The sequence below is a fragment of the Fukomys damarensis genome, unplaced genomic scaffold (assembly GCF_012274545.1).
Source record: "Fukomys damarensis isolate Sample0158 unplaced genomic scaffold, DMR_v1.0_HiC HiC_scaffold_17, whole genome shotgun sequence".
NCBI classification, from domain to species: Eukaryota; Metazoa; Chordata; class Mammalia; order Rodentia; family Bathyergidae; genus Fukomys; species Fukomys damarensis.
This window is the reverse complement of record NW_022900929.1, coordinates 46,989,871-47,012,534: the sequence shown is the minus strand read 5'-3', so window position 1 is coordinate 47,012,534 and position 22,664 is coordinate 46,989,871. Positions and strand designations below refer to the sequence as shown.

Below are 22,664 nucleotides of genomic sequence, written 5' to 3'. Positions count from 1 at the left end.
GACTTGGCCTAGCCTCTGGGGCAGTGCGTGGCTTTGAACAAGTCTCATCACCTCTCTGAGCCTCAGTTTCCACAAAGGTTAATGGGAATGATGGTACCTGTCCTGCACACCTGAGAAAGCGGTTATGAGCTGGGCGTGGTGGCACATACCTATAATCCCAGCACTCAGGAGGCTGAGGCAGGAGGATCGGTGCAAGTTCCAGAACAGCCTCAGCTACATAGTGAGTTCCAGGTCAGTCTCAACTACATAGTGAGACCCTGTCTCAAAAAACAAAACAAAACAAAAAGCAGTTATGAGAACTGAGAAAGGTCGTGGACATGGATGTTTTATAAATTAACAGTGAAGGTAGCACTGCAATAGGAGGAAGCAATCAGATAGGAGGAATCAGCTGTATTCCAGGTCTTTTAACAAGTGGCTTCCCATTCCTGTTGTCTATGGAGGGGACTGTGGAAAGCTGACCTGAGTATGTATATGTGAAAAGGGTTTGTATTTTTGGGGAAAAGCTCAAAGCGATGGCAGAATGTTTAGGTTCTAATCCAGTTATTACTAACTCACTCTGTGATTTAGGCAAATAGCTACCTTTCTGGATCTTGCTTTCTTCATCCATAAAATAAGGATAATAATGACTCTCATTTTCCCTGTTTGGAAATTGGTAGTATAATAGTTGCCTTACTTTCTTCCCCCACAAATTGGAGTTGGTAATAATTGTCAGTCGGCTTTCCTCAGAAGTGAAATAAGCGGGTTGCTTTACTCATTTGCCTGTAATACATGCTCAACAGTCTTACAGGATTTGGAAGTTCTAAAGAAAATGCAAGAAATGATGTCTGTCATTATGTATTCAGTAAACCTTTATGGAGTTTCTGCTACAAGGGGAACCCTTCAATGAGAGAAAAAACAACACAGTTCCTGCTCTTGGAGTTTACAGTCTAGGGAGGAGATGATTATTAATCAAATAGTTACACTAAAGATCGTATCCAGTACATACTGTTTTTGAGTAAATGCCATGTAAATTTCCTTCTGGCTCCAAAGAAGACTTCTGCTGTAACACTGCTCCCTCTGCACAAGTTCCAGAGGCTTCTAAGGCAAAGGAAATGTCCTCAGATTCTAGTTTTTTAGGCAGTGGCTTTTTAAAATCAGGGAGAAGCATCTAAATGTGGTGGTGCATGCCTGCAATTCCAGCACTCTGGGAAGCTGGGAAGCTGAGGCAGGACAATTTCAAGTTTAAATTCAGCCTAGCAACTTAGTCTCAAAATTAAAAAAAAAAAAAAAAAAAAAAAAGCTGGGGGTGAGGTTCAGTGCAAATGACCTAGGTTCAGTCCCCATTACCCAGAGAGGGAGAGGCAAGGGAAGACAGACATGAATGCAGAGTGAGAGAGAGACACACACAAAAAGAGTTTGTTTCGCTTTTCTCTTTGTGGTTTAATTTAGCTAAAATTAAGATTTTTTTTCCGAAGGAAGGAGAACGAAACTTCTATAAAATGAGAGCTCCTATCCAAAGCTAACTTACTATGACCCTCCCAATCACTCTGCCAGCTCCCTGGAAAGCTGTGGAACCTCCAACAATAAGAAGGGGCAGGACACAATGAGTCAGAACCCTCAAAGGACAGCTGCTGTTGCTCATCCCATCTTCCAGTGGCTCCTGCAACCTACAAGGAGGGGGAGTGAGCACTCATACTCTGGAAATGTCCTAGGGCAGGAGGGCACTGCTCACTGAACACGCTATGCTGATCCTACAGCTGTATTTGTTTGCCTGGAGCCCTTAGTGGAACATTGACTCTTCAACCCTGAGAAGGTCAGATCTTTTAAGCGATATCCTTGCCTACTTTGCCCCTTGAGGCAATTGTTCCTGACTCTAAGAAATCCCTAACTGCTCCCTGTCCCCCACCCCACTTTTCAGTACCTTAAAGACCAAAGTCAAATCTTGTTTTCTCCTTAGTATTGATTGTTTTTTAACCCCCTGAGCTGGTTTTATAATCCTAGTTCTATTGCTCTCTTCTTGGCTGGCTTTAAAATGACCTATAGATTCATTTGATAACTTCCTGCTAAGCAAGGAATTTACTAACTTCTTCCAGCAATGTTAGCAACCTGTCTCTAGTTCTCTTATTTTCTCAGTGCTTGGTGTCTTCAGGGAACATGTCCTGTGTCTAGGGTCTTTTTGAAAGGGGTCTCGAGCCCCCTTTGGGTGCCCCTTACCCAATTATGCCACTCACGCACCAAGAGGTCCGGCAGGAGATCTTTATTGTAGGGAGGCGAGCGGGAGGCAGGAAAGCAGAGAGAGCGAGAGAGCGAGAAGAGGAAGTGCTGGGATATTTATAGGGCAGGCAACGGAAGATCCTTCCTTGGGAGAAGCGGTCTTTGTTATCCTATCGCAAGCCAGGTTGCCTTTTGAATTTCGCGCCTTGCAGAAGCTCTAGTTTCGCGCTTTACAGTTTCGGCGGGAGAAAGGACTCAGTCGGGGAAGAACCCGGAAGTAAGATATAAAATGGCGGGGAGGGGGGTGTTATATTTTAACATGTGCGATCTCCTGACACTTTTAGTCCCAGCAAAGTCAACACCACCTCATGCAGACCACGTATGGGGACTGGTTGAAGAGAGAGGAGGCTGAAAGATGTCTCCTTATTCCTATCTTAGGATTGTACATACAGGAACAAGAAAAGCCTTCAAAGAACTTATGCTACTAAGGATCTGATATTTCTACTAACAAATATGATATGGATTGTTTCTTCTTTCTAGCTTCTTTTCTATAAATATCTCTGTTCTGCTGGGATAGACTACTCACATCAAAAGAAGGAAGATGTGTTCGAAACAGAAATGTGTTTGCTTTTCATCTGTTTCTAGCTTTGGCCACATGCTTTCTGATTCCGTGTCTCAGTCTTATTGGTTGTTTATATTTTTATGCCCTCTGGACCTATTCCCTATGCTCATTACTCATCTCATGCCACAACTTTGTAGTTTGGAAAGGGGCAGCATATTCTGTGTTCCTTTTAGAATGTGGATAGCCTCTTCCCCTTTAACTGCAATAGCTGGATGCCTGACCCCCACTGAATTTTGGTTTAGAAGTGAAAGTTTCAGGACTGAACTGAGATTGAGTTATGGCTGAGATCTGAAAGTCAGTTTTTGAAAACTGAGCATACCCTTATATCATTGGTTCCAGACCACTAAAGAGAGATGGTGGGATTTTAAGATGTTCCCAGAACACTGTCAAATGTAACTGGCCTCGTAATAGTCCCGCTGTGCATCTCCACTTGGATTAAACCTGTTTTTCCCCTCAGGCATTATTGACTGGTACAGCTGGGGAGGGCATGGAGAGAGAACTTTCCAAGTACCTGTCCAGGGGATTCCAGTTACTCTGCTAAGGTTGGGATCTAAAGTGTCCCCCCAACAGGCTCACTGTTTTGAAGGCTTGGTTGCTGATGGGGTTTGGAGGAAGCTATTGGATAACAAGAGTTACAACTACATAAGTGGATTAATCCACTCATGAAGTCATAATTTGATGGCAATATGGAAAGGTGATAGATACAAGAAGTGAGGCCTAATTGAGGGAAAGGGATCACGAGGCAGAAACTTGAGGACTTTGTCTGGTTCCCAGCCTCTTCCTGTGCTTCACTCCCTCTCTGTTTCCTTGCTACTACAGGTGAACAGTTTGCCTCCACCCTGCCCTTCTACCATGATGTTTCTGCCTTGCCAAAGGCAATGAAACCTGCTGACTCTGGACCAAAACTTTTGAAACGAAAGCCAAAATAAACCTATTCTCTTCTAAATTGGTTTTTCTCAAGTATTCAGTCATAGCAGCAAAAACCTAAAAAAACACCTTTAATCATAAGGAGACAGAGCAAGGAAGGAGGATTGTTAAGTTCAAGACCAGCTTAGACAGTGAGACCCTGTCCAAAGTAAAAAAATGAAAAGGGCTGAGGATGGAGCTTGGTGGTAGAGTGCCCCTGAGCCCAGTCTCCAGTACCAGAAAAAATAAATGCAGAAGGATACAAAGGAAAACTTCGGAAGGAGCATGCTGAGAACCACTCCCACACTCACTGCTACGCCTCCCCTGCCCACAGCACACAACCTAGCAGTCACCCATTCAGTGCCTGCTGGGGATCTCTCCTCCTAGAGAAAACTAGCCCTGTGCACACAGCAGCAGAAGCGGATTAGAGAAAAGAACACTGGATTAAGCATCAGGAAACTCCGATGCCCAGTTTTACCCATGAGAAACCGTGGAATTTGGAGAAAGCCATTTAGCCTTCTGTGTTTCAGTCCCTTGGTTTGTAAACGGAGAAATACTTACCCTTGCTCTTCTTCTGGAACTGTGAGAGATTGCTGTGTCACATGAAACACTGAAGGGGAATGACCTTTGGGGGAATACAGCTTTGCACGTGTTGTATTTCTACAAACCACCTCCAGACTACTGGGATTATTTTTGTAGGGTTATTTAATGTTCTTCATTTAGGGGGGTGCTGTTATGCCTGGAGTGGAATCCAACCTCTAGGAATGCAGTCTATACTCATAGATCTTGAAACCCCTCAGTCGTAAGGTGCAACCACAATCTGTCCAAAAGGTTTTGCCCTTTGACTCGATTTTGAAGCTGTCTAGCAGGTACATGGTATCTGAGACTGGCCCTCTTTTCAGCCAATCTTGAGACCTTTATCACTTTTGGTTTTTTGGGACAGGGTCTCACTATGTAGTTGAGACTGACCTGGAACTCACTATGTAGCCCAGGCTGGTCTCGAACTCACAGCGATCCTCCTGCCTCAGCCTCCTGAGTGCTGGGATTACAGACGTGCGCCACCCCTCCTGGCGTTGGCTTTACCTTTATCACTTTGGATGGACCATTGTGTAACCCACTTAAGAGTATCCTGAGAGACAAAACTATATCATGTAAAGGTACAGATCCCAATGATAAATGTAACTATATTGTTTGTTTTAAATGTACCAATAAGCTTAATGGGGGAAAAAAGGGTATCCTGAGAGTCAGTATTTGATCCATCACTTACTACTAAGTGGACTCCAGCAACAGTCTGTAAGACTGCTTTATCCTCTGGAAAAACTCACAGCGACTCCTGCCTCAGCCTCCTGAGTGCTGGGATTACAGACGTGCGCCACCCCTCCTGGCGTTGGCTTTACCTTTATCACTTTGGATGGACCATTGTGTAACCCACTTAAGAGTATCCTGAGAGACAAAACTATATCATGTAAAGGTACAGATCCCAATGATAAATGTAACTATATTGTTTGTTTTAAATGTACCAATAAGCTTAATGGGGGAAAAAAGGGTATCCTGAGAGTCAGTATTTGATCCATCACTTACTACTAAGTGGACTCCAGCAACAGTCTGTAAGACTGCTTTATCCTCTGGAAAATGTGAGAAATGTTGTCTTGACTCCATAGAATCAAATGAACGTGTAAAGTATGTGACCAAATTCCTGACCAATACAAGTTGGTTCTCAGCTTCTCTTTACCTACTTTAGGAAGGATTCTTACTAGGCACAACTGCCTGAGGGTCATTTACACATCTCAGAGGCATTTTAGAAAAGTATCAGAGAGGGGACCAGCCTGCAAAGGCCACTCCTGCCAACCTTTCTGATCTCGCTGACTTCGCTTCTTACTCTTGGTACCTTGCACAGGGAACATCATTGGCTCCGGAATCTTTGTCTCCCCAAAGGGTGTGCTGGAGAACGCTGGCTCCGTGGGCCTTGCTCTCATCGTCTGGATTGTGACAGGTGTCATCACAGCTGTGGGAGCCCTCTGCTATGCTGAGCTGGGGGTCACCATCCCCAAGTCTGGAGGTGATTACTCCTATGTCAAGGACATCTTTGGAGGACTAGCTGGGTAAGCAGATCTGTGGAGGCCTGAGTGGTAGGGGGAGTGGGGATAAAGAGGTACAGAAAGAGGTCAGATTGCTCTTTTGCTTCCATGTTGTCCTGTGTCTGCTTGGTGCTCTGGAGAGTGACGGAGGAACCAGGCTGAACTTTTAATCTTTATGTTGACCTTAGTGGGCAAGAGTCTCTGAGCAAAAACCAAAAAACTGTGTGACAACGCTGACCACAGACTGCCAGGCAAAGCGATCACAAGGTCCTTTTATCTTAGCAAATGGGAGTGACCGCCTAAGATACAGTGTACCATATTCTCGGATTGCCAAAGATAATGGCCTCCCTCTGGAGTCCAGCCCTGATCTTTGGTTTTCTCAGCTTCTGCAGCCCTGCTAAAATCTCAACCCTCACCTATGGGCCAAAGGGTGTGGAAGGCACCTCCCTCTTTCCCCGGCAGTGGCATTAAATAGCCACACCCTTAACTCACCTTGGCTGTCAGAGCTCCATTATGAGATGCTGGGGGCAGAGTGGCAGAGAAGAGATGATGAAAAGAAAGGGGAGAGGAAGAACGCCAGGACTTGTGTCAGTGCCAGCTGGAACTTAGCTCTTCACCCTGAAACCGATTTATTGCCATCGCAGAGAGCCAGGTGTCTCATTTGAAGTGCGAGTGGGAATGGGAGCTGGGAGCAGGAGACTTCAGCATCCCTGGAAACAAAAAAGGAAACACATCCCCTTGATGCCCTGCCTCTGCTCATGGCTGCCAACCACTTGCCCAAGTTTTCCTCTGGTGATTTCTGAATCCCTGCCATGCCTGGGCACATCAACATGGCGTTCTGTTCCTTCCCCTCAGGTTCCTGAGGCTGTGGATCGCTGTGCTGGTGATCTACCCCACCAACCAAGCTGTTATTGCCCTCACCTTCTCCAACTACGTGCTGCAGCCGCTCTTCCCCACCTGCTTCCCCCCTGAGTCTGGACTTCGACTCCTGGCTGCTCTCTGCTTATGTAAGTGTCCTCTGCACCTTGCTTTAGAGACAGCCTATTGCTGGGTGCGATGGTACACACCTGTAATCCCAGCACTCGGGAGGCTGAGGCAGGAGGATCATGGTGAGTTTGAGGCCAACCTGGGCAACAGAGTGAGTTCAAGGCCAGCCTGAACTGCATAAGGAGACCCTGTCTCAAAAAACAAGTAAACAAACAAGACAGAAGTCTGGTCTACTTCCCTGTCAACTTGCCAACTCACACTTTCTAAACTTCCTTGAAAGAGAGTTTATCTCTGGGCCCTGTCCTGGATTAGGTTTCTAACTGGGGAAAATCCATAAAGACAGATGCTGCATTAGGATTCAATCAGTTGTAGTACTAATTCAGAGAAGGGGAAAGAACTCTGAGCTGGGATGCAGAAGCTTCAGAGAAGTTCTGCAGAGACGTTTCTTGGAAGTATGTTTGGCACTCTCCAGTGTATCTCAGAGGCCACGTTTCTACAGTTCGTTTGGCTCCTGCCTTCTCACACCTAACACATGTACCCTCGGCTAAGCCTTTCCCACATTCATCCTGTTGGTTTGTAGGGAGCAGAAGGACCACTCAGCACCCCAATTCCTCTCACAGGACAGGCAGCTATGGGTTCTCCTGGCAGTTGTGCCACCTTTGGAGGTGGAGAGCAGCCGTGGGTTAGGCCCCACACACACCTAGGCAAGTTATAATGTGGGGCTGAAAGCCTTGTTTGGGGACTTTATTCCTCATGCTGGGTCAGATCTTCCCACAGACCTGGAGGCAGAAGGATGCAGGCCCCAGAACCAGGCTGCCAGGCCTGCATCTCCACTCCATCTGTTCTTACTACAGTGTCTTGAGCACTTGGCAGAGTTACCGGCCCTGACCCACTGTGAGAGGAGATTGTACTCCTGTACCTTGGAAGCACACAGACTGCATGAGAGAAGGAATGGTGGGTGCCCTCCTCACAGCCCTGGGTGCCTAGGGCCCCAGTCACGTCAGTCACTGAGGGTGAGCTGGGGTGTCTGGCTGTTGAGGCCTCTTTGTGTTTGTTCTTCACTGGATCCAGAGCTTCCAGGGGTGGTCGTGCATGCCTATGATCCCAGCCCTCGGGAGGCTGAGGCAGGAGAATCATCTGTGAGTTTGAGGCCAGTCTATGCTACATAATGAGATCAAGGCCAGCCTGAACTACATAGACCCTGTCTCAAAAAAAAGAAAAAGAAAAAGAAACAAACAGAGCTATGGGGAGGGAAGAAACGAGGGCGTGGGAATTCAGGAAAAGTTGCTGTTTCTGCTGTCAGACAAGCTAATGGGGGAGGAAGGGGAACCACATGAGTGCTGGCCACTGCTGTTTCTGTGTTTGTGCACACAGACAGTTTCCTTTTTCCTGCTGATGCTGCTGAAGTGTCTCAAACAAGAGGCCACCCTTATCCTCCTCCTGGGAATCAACAGCTCTGAGCATGTTCAGTCCTTCCAGGGCTGATGCAGAGCACCTTGGCAGTCGCTAAACCTGAGACTAGAGTGGTTCCTGCCTGTAGCTAGCTCCAGAAAGAGGGCTTGCTCGCTGGTCCTCACCTAAACTGCCAGCCCCAAACCAGCAAGAAACTCAGAAGCTGCTGATGACAAGATGGCGAGCTCCTCCCCATTTCTCTTTATTGCTATCAAAATGTCCATGAAGTGTACCTGGCCTCTCCTCTGCCTCCTAAGTAGAACTGCAAGGCAGTCGCCTCCAACGGCGGTCAGTCTTGTCCTCCAGAGACAGGCGTTTTTCAGTTTCCTTGAGATGCGTGTTTAAGTATTTTTCTACCTTCATAAGCAAAAAACCGTCACCTCACCCTTTTCCTCCTGCTTCCTTAGAGGAAATGGAGAACTGCTCCACACTTCTTGCTCTTGGTGTCCTTTTCCCCCAGCTGTGAAGGCTACTTGGAGCTGCAGCAGGACAAAGTGCACATGTCCACATATGTGTCCCTACGCACACACGCACGCACACACGCACGCACACACACATTAGGGAACTGGAGTATGCACAAGTATGCTTACACAGGAAATCCTTTTTTTCTGCTCATTGGTAAAGATGGGTTTCATCCCGAGCAGTGCATGGCCTCAGGGAAAGGCCCACCCTCTGTGGAGAGGCCCCTGGAGTATTTCGAAGAGCCCTGGAGGACAGGACCCTGAGCCCACAGGGACAGCAGGTGTGGCAGAGCCCCAGGACAGGGCTGTTCAGGAGAAGATGAGGTCAGGTCTCACACTGTGGTGGGTGAGAAATGAAGTTGGGATGAGCCAGATTGTGGGAGTGGAAAGGCGGAAAGAACCTGCTGTGACTGGCTTGCCTGGCAAGAGCCTGGAGGGGGTAAAGGAGAGAGGGAAAGACTGCAAATTTGAATCATGCTTAGGCAGCTTTGAGTTACTCTATTATTGAGGTCAAAGCTGATTATTCAGTGCTGAGTCTGCAGAATATCCCTGGCCACCAGGCAGTTAAAAAAAAAAAATTTTTACATTTTAGTTAAATGAAAAGCCTTTCTTCTCCACAGCAAGCGTATTAGTGGGAGGAAGGACTTAGGAAAGGGAACTGAGAGGTGTTAAAACTTGGCTTTGGTGCCTTATTTTGTGATTTGCTTAGTTTCTCTCTCTCTCTCTCTCTCTCCCCCCCCTTTCTATCTCTCTCTCCCTTTCTCTCTACCTCTCCCCCTTTTTTCTCCCCCATATCCCTCTCCCTCTCTCCCTCTCTCTTCCACTCCCTTTTCTTCTTTCTCTTTCTCCCTCTCTTTCCTCTGATTGTCTTTTAAGAAAATGGTTATATTGTCCGTGTAAAAAGATTGAAGTCAGATACAGATCAACAAGGAAAGCCCCCCCACCCGGTCTTGCCTCTCACTCCTCCCCAGACCAGTGACCTTGGTAATAGTGGATAAATAACCTTACAGTTCTAAATAAAATGCATCTGTTGATGTACATGTCTGAGTGTCCAGATATTCAAATCAACAGGTTATTTCAGCATCTTGCCTTTTCACTGTTTAGGTTATTACCTAAGTTTTTATTTGTCAAATAACCAAATTGCAACAAATTAGTTTAAAGATCTTAATTGACCTTTTCTTTCCCCCTGGTATTAGCACCTCACACATACTAGACAAGCACTCTACCACGGAAACCCCAGCCATTGGCTTTAACTTTCATTGTAGAATTGGGCAACGCTTCATTTTGGAAAAAAGAATATATGTCCCAGTGGTCTGAGCATTATAAACAGAGAAGGGTTTTATAGACAGAAGGGTTTGAAAAAAGCAGAAAAAATAAAAGAAAAAGCTGGTATAGTTTGTTGGTCATTTTGTAGTAACTCTCCTTGTAATGTGGGGCGGGGAGACAGAATAACAAGAAAATAACTGAACTAACTCTACTTATTCCTTTGTGTAAAGATTAAAGCAGAGGGAATTTCATTATCATACCATTAAGTTTGGCAGGTTTGGCTTAGTAGGTCTGATAACATCATTTTGATTTTTACCCTGATGTGTTGGGGAACAGTTCAGCAACTTAGTTCAAAACAATAGCCTCTAATAATTTCTCTCTTTTGTTTAGCGCGCGTGTGCGCACGTGCGTGTGCGTGTGTGCGTGTGTGCGTGTGTGTGTGTGTGTGTGTGTGTATGTGTGTGTGTTGCTAGAGAACAAACCTAGGGCCTGGCACATGCTAGGCAAAAGCTTTACCACTGAGCTACACCCCCCGCCCCTGTCCTGCTTCCTAACTGTATATAGGTTTTCCTTTGGGATCTGCTCCTCCTATTTCTCCTGAGGACTGGGCCAGCTTTTATTTGAGCAGATCCTGGCCCCCTCCCTTTCTTTTGGGCCTAGGGTTACATCTTGTATCTGAAGGAGAATCTTTCCATTCAGTTTCCCTGGAAGTCTTTTCCTTTAAAAAAATTCTTTCTACTTCTTCACCCTGAGAAAAAAGAAGTAACCCTATATGTGTTCCTGGGGGTGGGAGGGATTCTTCTTATCTTGTTATCTATCTTTCTGCTGACATTCCTAAGATTCTACTATCCAGGACTTCAGATTTCTCCCTCTTCTTCTTGAGCTATTTGGAAGAGAAAGAACTAAGTGAATTTCTCCTAACCCTGAGTCACCCTGTAATTCCTCTACAGAAGGCTCCAACTGTCCAAAGTGGGTTGTTCTCAGTTGTTTTGCAAGTCTCCTGCAAATTAATCCCTTGACATGAGAAGGTTCAACAGTCTTTCCTAGCATCTAAATCCCTTAATCTCAGTTCATCTTCCCTTGAGCTCTTATATTCTCTAGCCTCAAACTTCCATCCCCAAACATTAAAGGTTGCCTCAGATGCCTGAGCAGCACTGCTTTCTTGCCCTTTCCTAGTCCTAAAAAGTTCTCTGAGTGTCAGATCAGCTTTGATTTAGGAATTTAGACTGGTATAGATTTGATTCCCATTTATCAGAGGTCCCTTTTATCTCTTAACTATGTGGACAGCATTGAAAATAAAAACATATGGAAAGCCGGGCGTGGTGGTGCATGCATGCCTGTAATCCCAGCACTGGAGAGGCAGACGCAGGAGAATCGCTGTGAGTTTGAGACCAGCCTGGGCTACATAGTGAGTTCCAGGTCAGTCTCAACTACATAGTGAGACCCTGTCTCAAACAAACAAACAAAAAAACATGGAAAAATCTCTTGAGTTTTACTTAGTGGTCAATCTGACTGATATTTTATTTTACATTTATATGATACATCATTAAGTTAAAAATTATTCTGAGAGGGATGGGGATTTAGCTCAGTGGTTCTGGAGCCTGACTCACAAGCACAGGGACCTGAGTTCAATCCCCAGTACCAAAAAAAAAAAAGAGAGTGGACTTTCTTGTAGAAAATAAACTAGAGAATGCATCAGTCATTCAGCATATTAAGCTCCTATGTGTAAAAAAAAGAGTGGACTTTCTTGTAGAAAATAAACTAGAGAATGCATCAGTCATTCAGCATATTAAGCTCCTATGTGTAGTAGAAATAAGGCATAATTAAAGAGTCTTGGGAAAAGTTAAAGTCTAGTGAAGAGACAGGCATCCCAACAAATAACTACAATACATTGAGATGCAAAAAGTATGGGCAGCTTCAAAGTTAATATAGGAATGCTAGAGAAGACTACCAAATAGAGCCAAATCTTGAAAGATAAGAAGGAAGTCTCTAGAGGGGCAAAAAGCAGAGGACAGCCAGGAAGGGGCACGGGGAAGGGCTCAGACAAAACTTGAAGTCTAAAGAGATAGCCCATTTGAGAAAAGAACTTTTGTGTGGGCAGAACTTAGGAAAGTGACAGGAAATGAGGCTCAACAGGTGGGCAGGAGACAGATCTTGAATGATCCCGTATATTATACAAAAAAGGAGCACATTTTACCCAAGGAGCAGGGAACCACTGAAGAGTTTTGAGTGAAGAAGTAACACATACATGGTTAGGTTCACATTCAGAGGAAGGAGGGTCTGGAAACTGGAAGCAAGGAGATAAACAAGCTAAGAATTTGTCCAGTCCAGAGAGATGGAATTAAAAAATGCAGTAACAAGGTAGAGCTGACAAGAGGTAGGAAGAGTTAAGAGTAGAATCAGCTTGGTATTTTGATTACTTGACCACCAAAGAGGAGGAATCTAGTTTTCCTGTCAATGCAGATGAAGGATGTTTTGGTGTAACGGAGTCCAGGGCACATGATGAGCAGTTAGAATGTATTCTCTCTGTGCCTGCCATCCAGGTCATCCCAGGGCCCTGAGGGCCACTGAGGGTTAGAAGTCTTCCTTGGGACAGTTACTCCAGGATCCTGCTCCAATGCGTGCTTTCAAGTGTAACTTTAGAACGGATAGAGACTCTTAGGCAGCATTATAGAAATAAATTGAGAATTGCAATGCTTCATTTATCCAACAAATGTTTATCAGTTTATGCCCTTGAGTTATTGGATAGTCATAGGGGGTATAGCAGCGGAAAAGCCAAAACAAAAAACCCTGAATTTGTATTTGAAGCAGGAGCAGCAGCAGAAAAGGAAGCCTTATGTCTTACTTACTGAGTCCACTTGTGTGTCTTCGATAGGTACCGAAGGGGATACAGAATCCTCCAGTCATCACCAAATATTCAAGTGTCTGTCTGTTTTCCCCCAGGCACTGTGCTGTACACAGGGGTACTTAATTCCTGCACTAAGGAACTCCTAGTCCAATGGATAATTCTGACAGGTACATAGAGAATTTCAGTACGAAGTGGTAAATTCTCCAAGAGGATATCTACGGAGCTAACTGTAAGAGAAACAGGAGCAGGGGACTGGAGTTGAAACAAATCATGGTGAAAGGGACATGTAGATAGAGGCCAAAGGGCCGTTTGGAGATAACCAGGGCATGGAGCGGAAGATGAGGTGGGATGGGGCAGGAGGATGTTTTCATAGGAATGATTAACAAGTGGCAGATCTGAGCAAGAGGTAGGAAATGCGGCAGAAGTGGGAAACTATTGTGAAGAGCCTTATGGACCATGGGGGAGAGATCAGGCTTCATCTGCAGAGTAACGGGAAGGCATTGAAGGGTTTTAATCAGGTCGTCAGATTTGTATCCAGAAGAACCATGCTACAAGGGTAAAGAAAGGATAAGTTTTCCAGAAGGAAAAAGGCCAGAGGCAAGAAAACTGAATATAGTGCAGTCACCAAAATTCTGGTTAGACGCAACAATCCGACTCAGGAAAGGGACAGTGGGGTTGGAGAATATCAGGATACAGAATTGGCAGCGTGGTAATTAATGGGTGGAGGAGACAAGGGTGGCACTCTTCTTATCAGGGATACATGTGAAATAAACTGAGGATAACTCTGGATCAGATTTTAACATCTCAATGGAGTGGCTCAAAGTGGCCTGCCCTTGTCTTTGCCACCCTTCCCGTTCATCCTTCAACATTCAGATCTGAGACTTGAAGAAGGCATCCCCTGTGTCTTTGAAATTCATGTCTGCAATGGCAGTGCGATGCCCATTCTTTAGTGCCATTCCTTCTTTATTGGGATTTTGGAGTATTCCTTTATCCGATAGCCCTGGGAATGAAAGTATTTCTATAAACTTCTTGGGGAGGGGGCAGGTACCAGGTATCAAACTTGGGTCCTTGGGCTTTCAAGGCAGGTGGCGGAACCACTGAGCTAAATTCCCAGCCCCTCTATTACTTCATTTTATATTTCTTTTTTGTACCAGGGATTGAACTTGGATGTTTGAGCTTTCCATTTTATACATCTATAACAGGAGCTCAGTCTTGAGCTCCAGTGGTACAGTGCTTAATCATTTATCTATCATAGTAGCACATACATTTACTACAGAGTATTCAAATGGTATTTTTCTGTGTGTGTTTGTTTGAGACAAGGTCTCACTATGTAGTTGAGACTGACCTGGAACTCACTATGTAGCCCAGGCTGGTCTCGAACTCACAGCGATCCTCCTGCCTCAGCCTCCCGAGTGCTGGGATTACAGGTGTGTGCCACCATGCCCGGTTGAGAATTCAAAAGTTCTTCTTTTGAAGGTCTTCTTCCCTAGAGAGCCACACTGGTATTGGACACCTCGGTCCACTGCTTTAAGCTCTGACTGTTCTTGAGCCAGGCTCCTCACACACCATACACTCCCTGACAAGTCACAGTCTTTCTAGTTTCAGTGTGCTTCAGTTTGTCCAGTTCATCTCCTCATTTGTGACTCTGCATAGTATCACTTTGGGTCTCCAGCTTTTTCTCTCTAACTGGCATTTTGCTCATCAAAGTGAGTGCCTACATGGCCCCCATGCTGGCAACGGAGAGATGAGCCTTAGAGGATTACGGTTCATTGAAACAGGAAGCTCTGCTGGGTTCAGTTTCTGTCAATTATGGAGCCATCTTGCTTACTTTCCAGTACTAGTCTAGAAGCTTGAAATGTCCTCTGCCCTTTTGTTGCTGACTCTCAAGGACCACTTTGTTTTTCCCAGGGGAGCCTGTGCTTGTGGTTTATAAAGTCACCCATTCCTTGTGTCCAGTGAGCTTGTAAGGGTTAATATTAACTTAAATTTTTATCATTTGCTCAAGAACAGAAAGTCAGAAGATGTATGGAATTACAAAAGTATGGTCTAGTGGAGTTTTGAGGAAAAAAAACTAAGGGTGCCATCTGTTTTGCGAGTGGTAGATGTTGTATGTTCATTTGGTTGGCTGTTATTGTTTGTTTTGTTTTTTGAGACAAAGTCTGACTATGTAGCCCAGGCTGGCTTTAAACTGGTGGCAACCCTCCTGACTAGGCAGGATTACAAGTACGTGGCACCACTTCAGCTGTTTTGAGAGTTTAGTAAGTGTGGGCACTCGGTTTGTTTATAACCGAACCACCTGGGGAACTCTGCAGTCTGGGTCCCGATTTATAGACCTTGATGAACACATACAGAGGCCATAAGCCCTCCAGTCCAAGGAGTCCTGAACCCGCCCTCGTCCTCCGAGACCAGACACAATGGAGAGCCACACAGACCCTGCTGTGCAGTGTAGACCGAGCACCATCTATCTGCTTTGTTTTGTGTCTGGGAGCACTGGCTCTGAGAACTGGGAATGAGATGACAACCATTTAGACCTAGGGTGGAAAAGTCACAAGTAGGATGAAAACGAGGCTGCCCCGGGCAGCACAGCGCATCATTCCTGTATTTCTGGGTGTCTTCATTTTCTCTTCTCCCCCAACTGCAACCTGCTCAGGAATCATGCTTAGCTAATGCTGAAGAGGGAACCACTCAGCTCTTGGAAAATGCTGAGCGAGGTGTTCAGGCTTCTTGGCCGAACTCAGTGCTGGATGGTGATTCAGCGGAACTCCAGGTCTATCTAGCAGCTGGCACTGTAGGGGGCAGGAGAAGAGGGAAGGTGAAGAGGGGAGGCGATGGGCAGCATGGGCAGGAGCTTAGCTGAAAGAGTCCAGGACTGGCTACTTCTCTGTGCCCCTTTTCCTCCTGTGTTTGTCCTTGGAGGACAGCAGCCCTTACAGAAACTCAGAGCAACTCTTCTTGAGAAGGGCTTCTGAGCCTTTTTATTGGTTGTCAGTGCTTATACATGAGAAGAGAAAATGTTACTCTCCTGAGGTAGGCAAGATCTACTTCAAAACCAAACTCACCATTGTGTACTTTATAGATGCCAGGATCAAAGCATAATTTATGAAGAAAGCCGCTTTGATTTTTTTTTTTTTTTTTTGGTCGCTGTTGCTTTGTTTTGATGTTTTTGTCTTTCACCAGTCAAGTTATTTACATGTATAACTTCCCCAGTTAAGTTATATTACATGTACAATAGCACAAACCTTTGTTTTAGACAGGCAGGATGCCTGAAGACTATATGCGGCCCCTCGCCCATATGAAAAATGTCTTGGCCCTGCGAGGAGCAGGGAAGGAGCCTAGGAGAGTTCTAGAAAGCTGCCTGCCTGCCTCCCACTCCTAGCCCATCTCCTCCTGGACCTCTCTGAGATCGCTGAGGAAGGATGGCTGAGTCCGGCCTGCCGCTTGCGTGGGCAGACTGGACTCTTATCAGGGCCTTGGGTTGTGTCCCTTAGAACTCACAGAGCTAGTAAGTATTTTGGTCTGTCAGTGCCTCCTGGCAGCCTCCTGCACCTGGAAGTGGATGAGGTTACACAGGCCAAACCCAAGCCACTTTTCCATAATTAGAAACACGTGCCCTGTTGCTCCCACTTGCAGGGCCGGGAGCTCCGCCAGCCTATGGGGAGCTACGCGTGGCCACACCCCACAGTGCGGCCTGGGCTCAGGCATGGCCTCGCCCCTTTGCTGCAGCCAGGGAGCCAGGGACCCGGGGGTTGCTGGCCAGAGGGAGGCAGGAGGCAGAGAATTGCACGCCCCAGCAAAAGGTGAGACTCAGAAGCCAACCTTTCTGGCAGGTCCATGAGCCAGGTGAAATTTATGTCTGTTTGAAAGAGAAGAAGGCGCCCCATCCCAGAAAGGTGCTTCTTTTGACGTTGTAGAGAAGTACAAGGCGTTTCTGATTTCAATTGTCACAGCTTCCTTCTATAGCTGCTTTCTGCTTAGCGCTTTGCCTATTTTTCTGTTTCCGGGCTCCCTCCCCTCTCCTCCCCACCCCTCCCCTCTCCTTCCCTTTCATTTGTCCTTGTTTCTGTTGCTCTTTCCTTCCCTCTCTTCTTCACCACTAATTTCTTTATGGACTTCTGCCTGTTTGCACATTTTCCTCCCTTTCTCTACTCTGTTTTCGTTTCCTAGAAAGCCAAAAGTGGTGGCTCATGCCTGTAATCGCAGCACTCGGGAGGCTGAGGCAGGAGGTTTGCTGCAAGTTCGAGACCAGCCTGGGTTACATAGTGAGTTCCAGGTCAGTCTCAACTACATAGTGAGACCCTGTCTCAAAAAACCAAAAGAAGAGTGGGAGAGGATTCACTCTGGGAATGCTTAAAGAAAACAAGCCTTTTCCCAGCCACTTTGAGCCCACTCCTTAAAAGGTGTGAGCCAGGTAGACGAAGAATTTCAAATGGAATGCATCAAGTTCAGGGGAAATATTTAATTCTGACATGGATAAGGGATTAGTACAAGGCAGAGACACAGGTTGTCTTGTGGGAAATTGTTTTTCTAAACCTTGGGGTGGTGGATGATGGACGAAATTCCTGGTTTCTCAGGAGCAGCCATCTTGGTCTTCTGCTTGGAGGATAGGGAGAAACTTAATTTAGCATACTTTGCCTAATAAATTTCTTTCCCTGGAAGGGAGGGTGTTCTTATCTATTTTTATTTTGACTTTTATCTTGCTTCCTATAGTTTTTGAGACAGTCTCACTATGTAGTTGAGACTGACCTGGAACTCACTATGTAACCCAGGCTGGTCTCAAACTCACAGTGATCCTCCTGCCTCAGCCTCTCCCAAGTGCTGGGATGACAGGCATGCGCCACCATGCCTGGCTTTGCGTGGATTTGAACTAACTCTTCACTCTATTATGTTAGAGTTTCCTTTTATCCAACCAACTATATTTTAGGCTGTTCTTACAGGCTAACTGAACCATACCAATACTCTGTTGCTGTCTATTGAAATATCAGCCCATAGTGCCCTAATCCATTCCCCGTCTTACACACACACACACACACACACACACACACACACAATGGATAAGGGATTAGTACAAGGCAGAGACACAGGTTGTCTTGTGGGAAATTGTTTTTCTAAACCTTGGGGTGGTGGATGATGGACGAAATTCCTGGTTTCTCAGGAGCAGCCATCTTGGTCTTCTGCTTGGAGGATAGGGAGAAACTTAATTTAGCATACTTTGCCTAATAAATTTCTTTCCCTGGAAGGGAGGGTGTTCTTATCTATTTTTATTTTGACTTTTATCTTGCTTCCTATAGTTTTTGAGACAGTCTCACTATGTAGTTGAGACTGACCTGGAACTCACTATGTAACCCAGGCTGGTCTCAAACTCACAGTGATCCTCCTGCCTCAGCCTCTCCCAAGTGCTGGGATGACAGGCATGCGCCACCATGCCTGGCTTTGCGTGGATTTGAACTAACTCTTCACTCTATTATGTTAGAGTTTCCTTTTATCCAACCAACTATATTTTAGGCTGTTCTTACAGGCTAACTGAACCATACCAATACTCTGTTGCTGTCTATTGAAATATCAGCCCATAGTGCCCTAATCCATTCCCCGTCTCACACACACACACACACACACACACACACACACACACTGGAGATTGAACTCAGGACCTTACACTAGTGAAGAGAGCTGAAGTGAGCTAAATCCCTAGCCATCTCATCCAAATAAAGAATTACTTATGGTAGTGACTCGCTGATGTTCTATTTCACAACGGACTAGAGAGGTTAATTTTAAATTGCCTCTTTATTTAATAGTCTATAATATAGTGAAGAGAAAAAATCCCCCTGAAATGTTGTTCCTAGTCTTCCCTTCCAAAACATAATCCCTTAACTCCTTGTCCCTCGCCACCTGTGATTTCAGGCTGGGTTGACTCAGCCTAGTGAAACCATAAAGGAGCTTGGCCGAAGCCCCTGGTGTTGCCCACTACAAAGTAGTGCCCTGTATGAACTCTGTACCTGTGACTTGCAAAATGAACTCAGATGCAGGATTCTTAAGATCATCTCGTTTTCTTTTCTTTTCGTTTTTTTTTTTTTTTGTACAGGAAATTGAACCAAGGGCCTAGTGCATAATACACAAGTGCTTTAGCACTGGCTACATCCCCACTCCTTATCTTTCCATCTTGACTACTCTCAGTGTCTTTGGTTAACAAAATTAGAAGATGAATAAAAGTATGGGGACAAAAAACAAAGAAATCATGCCTGGAACATCCTGGCACTCTGTCTACCACGCGAGACACTTTTGACCTAAAAAAAGAGTGGGAGAGCATTCACTCTGGGAACACTTAAGGAAGACAAGCCTTTTCCCTGTGTTCATATGTGAGTTTGGGCTGTATGTGGGCCCTGAAGTTATATGAAATATGGAGGAGATTGGAAAAGAATTGGGGACTAGAAAGAGAGAAGCTGAACATGGTGGTGCACACCTGTAATCCCAGTACTCAGGAGGCTAAGGCAGGAGGATCACCATGAGTTCAAGGCCAGCCTGGACTACATAGCAAAACCCTGTCTCAAAAAAAAAAAGGAGAAATACTGTGTGTTTTGTCCAGTGTTTTTCTAAAAGGAGGAGGAAGGGCACTGCTAGAGTTGTTGTAGAGCAAGCTTGCTTATTACTGTGTTGAGTCACCAAGAGGAGGGAGAGGAGGTAGTGGCACTTTAGCCATAGGACCCCAGCTAGGGGTAGAGAGCTCAGGGAGTTGGGATGCTGTCACATGGCATGTAAGTGTGCCAACCACATCAGCATATTGTTGACCTCATCTTCATGACCCACTTCTAGGAAGTCCCTCTTCCTGGTGTCTTGCAAGGACTGTGGACAGACACTCCCTTGTGTATGATCTGAGTGTGTGTCACCTGGTTGTTCTGTTTTTGTTTTTGTGTTCATGTTTTTTGGTGATGGGGATAGAACCCAGGGCCTCATGTGTGCTAAGCACATACTCTACCTCTGAGCTATATTCCCAGCCCCTCCTGGTTGCTCTTTAAAAGCTCTTCTCTATACTAACCAGAGTAAAGAGATGCCTGGTCATTTTTATGGCTTGGACAATGTCCATATTTTGTCTATGTTCAAACATAGAGAAAAAAAATGTTTAAATAAAATCTCTTGAAGAATCTGTCCCTGCCTTCTTGTCTTTCTATGTGATGTCTGTCCCTGTTTTTCCTGTTGCTATTGTAACAAATTACAACCACCCCAGGGGCTTAAAACTGCCCGTGTTTATCATCTTATAGAACTGGAGTTCAGAAGTCCTAAGCTCAGGTATCCATAAGACTATGTAGCACTGAAGGCTCTGGAAGAGTTGTTTCCTTGCCTTTTCCAGGGACCTCCTTCTGTCTTCAAAGGCAGACATAGCATCTTCAAATCAATGTCTTTATCCTGCTCACCCTCTCCATCATCACCTCTCATTCCTAACTCCTGACTCCCTCTCATAAAGACTGCTGTGATTACATTGGCTTCACCCAGATAATCCAGGATAAGCTCCCCATCTCCAGATTCTTAGCTGAATCACATATGTGCAGTTCTTTTTGAATCGTCACAAATCCACAGAGATTAGAATGTTGACATATTTGGAATGGCTATTATTCTGCCTTCTAAAGGCCTCATGAGATCCATTGTCATCATCGTGGGGAGGAAGTGAGGGAAAGGCTTCTGGTATACCCAGGGATCAAAGTCTGGAGATCAAGGTTGAAGTGGGGCTGAGGGCACTTTCTCTACAAGGACGAGGACTTGCCCACCCACTTCAGGGTAGGGACAGGAACTCTGCATTTCTCTGCTGATCCTGAAGCTTTCCCAGGGCAAGCAGGGTTGAGTCCACTACTTGGTGATTGAGAGGCTCCAGGCTCTAGGCAGGGCACTAGATTTCTGGGTTCTGAATTTCCCTCCTCCTGCTTACTTCATTCTTTCTATGTCTCCTGTCACCCTGATGTTGAATTTCTTCATTCTGGGTAGATTAATTGATTAGCCCTTGTCTTGTTCCCTTTTTTTGGAAATCTCATCTTCTTGATTGTCTTTTCAGCTTGTGTTTTACCTAGGAAACAAAAGAGAAAGGGAGGAAAAATGCTTAAATGGTATAGAGAAGGATGGGATTCTGTGGGGACCTCGAAAAGTGGCACCCTCTCCCACAGCTAGATGATAAAGGACAGGAGCCAGAGTAATACTTTTCATTTTGTCCGGCTGGACCAAAATTATAAGACGCCTGTTGCTAGAGTCTTCTATAGGATTACCTTAGGCTAATTACCTAATGGACACCCTTCACTTGCATGAATAGCTCTGCTGTCACATTGTTTTATAGTCATCTCTTAGCTCACCCATCTCACCCACTGCACTGCCCATTCTCAGAAAGCAGGGACTTTGTCACACTTCTAACCTCCCATTCCAGAGTGCCTAGCACTGTTAGACGCTGTATTCATGACAGATGCATGGATGGACAAGTGGGTGAATGGGTGGGTGAGTACATGGGCTGAAGGATGGATAGATAGGTGGAAACCCTCATGTTTCAAAATGCAGTAGCCTTGTTCCCTATCTACATGTGGCTTCTCTCACCCAGGTTACCAGATTTCAGCTGTGCAGAATCCAGAATCTAGCTGGGGGTGGGGGGAGACAGGGATGGGACCCTACTCTTCAGCAACAAAGGGGGTGCTGGATAGCAGATAGGCAGCAATGGGCTTCCCGAGCAGGGCAGGACTTGGCAGGCACCCAGGAAGTATTGCGTACACTCGCTGACCTTTCCTCCCTGGGTGGACGCTCAGGTTTCAACTGCTGTGTGAAAGTCATCCTGCTGTACCAGGGACTGAAAGAACACTCTCCACCATCATGAGCTGCCTCAGCCTAACTGCAGGGAGAAGCTGAGACCTGGAGCCCACAGCCACTGCTCTGAGGAGATCAGGGGCCATAGGCAGCCTTGCCTGTCTCTACCTTATTCTCAAAATTTCTTTTTATTTCTCAAAGATTCCTGTGAGGGTCAAAGGTTGAGTATTAGTCAAAGGCTGAGTTCTTGTGAAATCATAGAGATAAGGCCAGGTAGAACAGAAAACACCAACAGCAAGGCTACCTGAAAAATGTCCCTATCCTTCAGACATCCTGATCACCCTGGGAATACCATGGAGCCACAGAGGAGCCTTTCTTCCTTTCTTTGACACAGCCAGTCTTGCAAAGAGGGATTTTTGTTTTCTATCCCAGCACATGGTGGAATTAGCTATGTTCTTCCTCTTGCTTGAGGAAGGAGACATTTCTTTGATTTTTTTATAGTCTGCCCCTTTTTTCCTCAAACATTTTCCTGTCATCTCCCTCCTGTGCCCTCTTTTCCCCTCAGTGAAAGAAGATTTTCTTTTCTGAGTCAAGATCCTGTTCCCTTACTCTAATCCTACCTGGGTTTTGTTTTCTTATCTTCCTTTTATAAATCAGTCTCCTCTCTCCTTCCCTTGTTGTTGCTTGTGTCTGCCTGAATTCCTGGGTACAAAGGCCCAGCCTTGTACTCAGCATATATCAGGGCCCTGGGGAAAAGCTGAGATCACAGCCCTAGCAGTTATGGTAATTTTGGTTGGATTGTCACCAGGCACATGATCTTTACTGAATTGAGTAAGATAACGAAGTGTGTATTATTAGGATGTCTCTGTCCATCTGGAACATTTGGGTATTTACAAAATGTTCTCCCTGTTCAGGCACTTAAAATCCTTGCTCTCACAACATGTTTTGATTCTCCATATATGACCATATCTTGGAAAGCAGCTCCTCTACCAGGAATCAAGAGATTCTCCTTTTGAAGTCAGTCTTTGTTGACTCTGTGAAAGTTTTCTCTTTTGGTTCCATGAAACAAACAGGATCGTACC

General features: G+C 45.5%; 1 protein-coding gene across 1 annotated transcript in view; it reads left to right on the top strand.

Annotated features, from left to right (window-relative positions):
• Slc7a8 (solute carrier family 7 member 8) overlaps window positions 1-22,664 on the top strand; it is a 52,320-nt gene that overhangs the window by 13,264 nt on the left and 16,392 nt on the right. Inside the window, exons 2-3 of the mRNA XM_010637782.2 lie at window positions 5,619-5,823; window positions 6,655-6,806. Of these exons, the coding sequence (XP_010636084.1) occupies window positions 5,619-5,823; window positions 6,655-6,806 (357 nt within the window). The remainder of the gene's footprint in view (window positions 1-5,618; window positions 5,824-6,654; window positions 6,807-22,664) is intronic.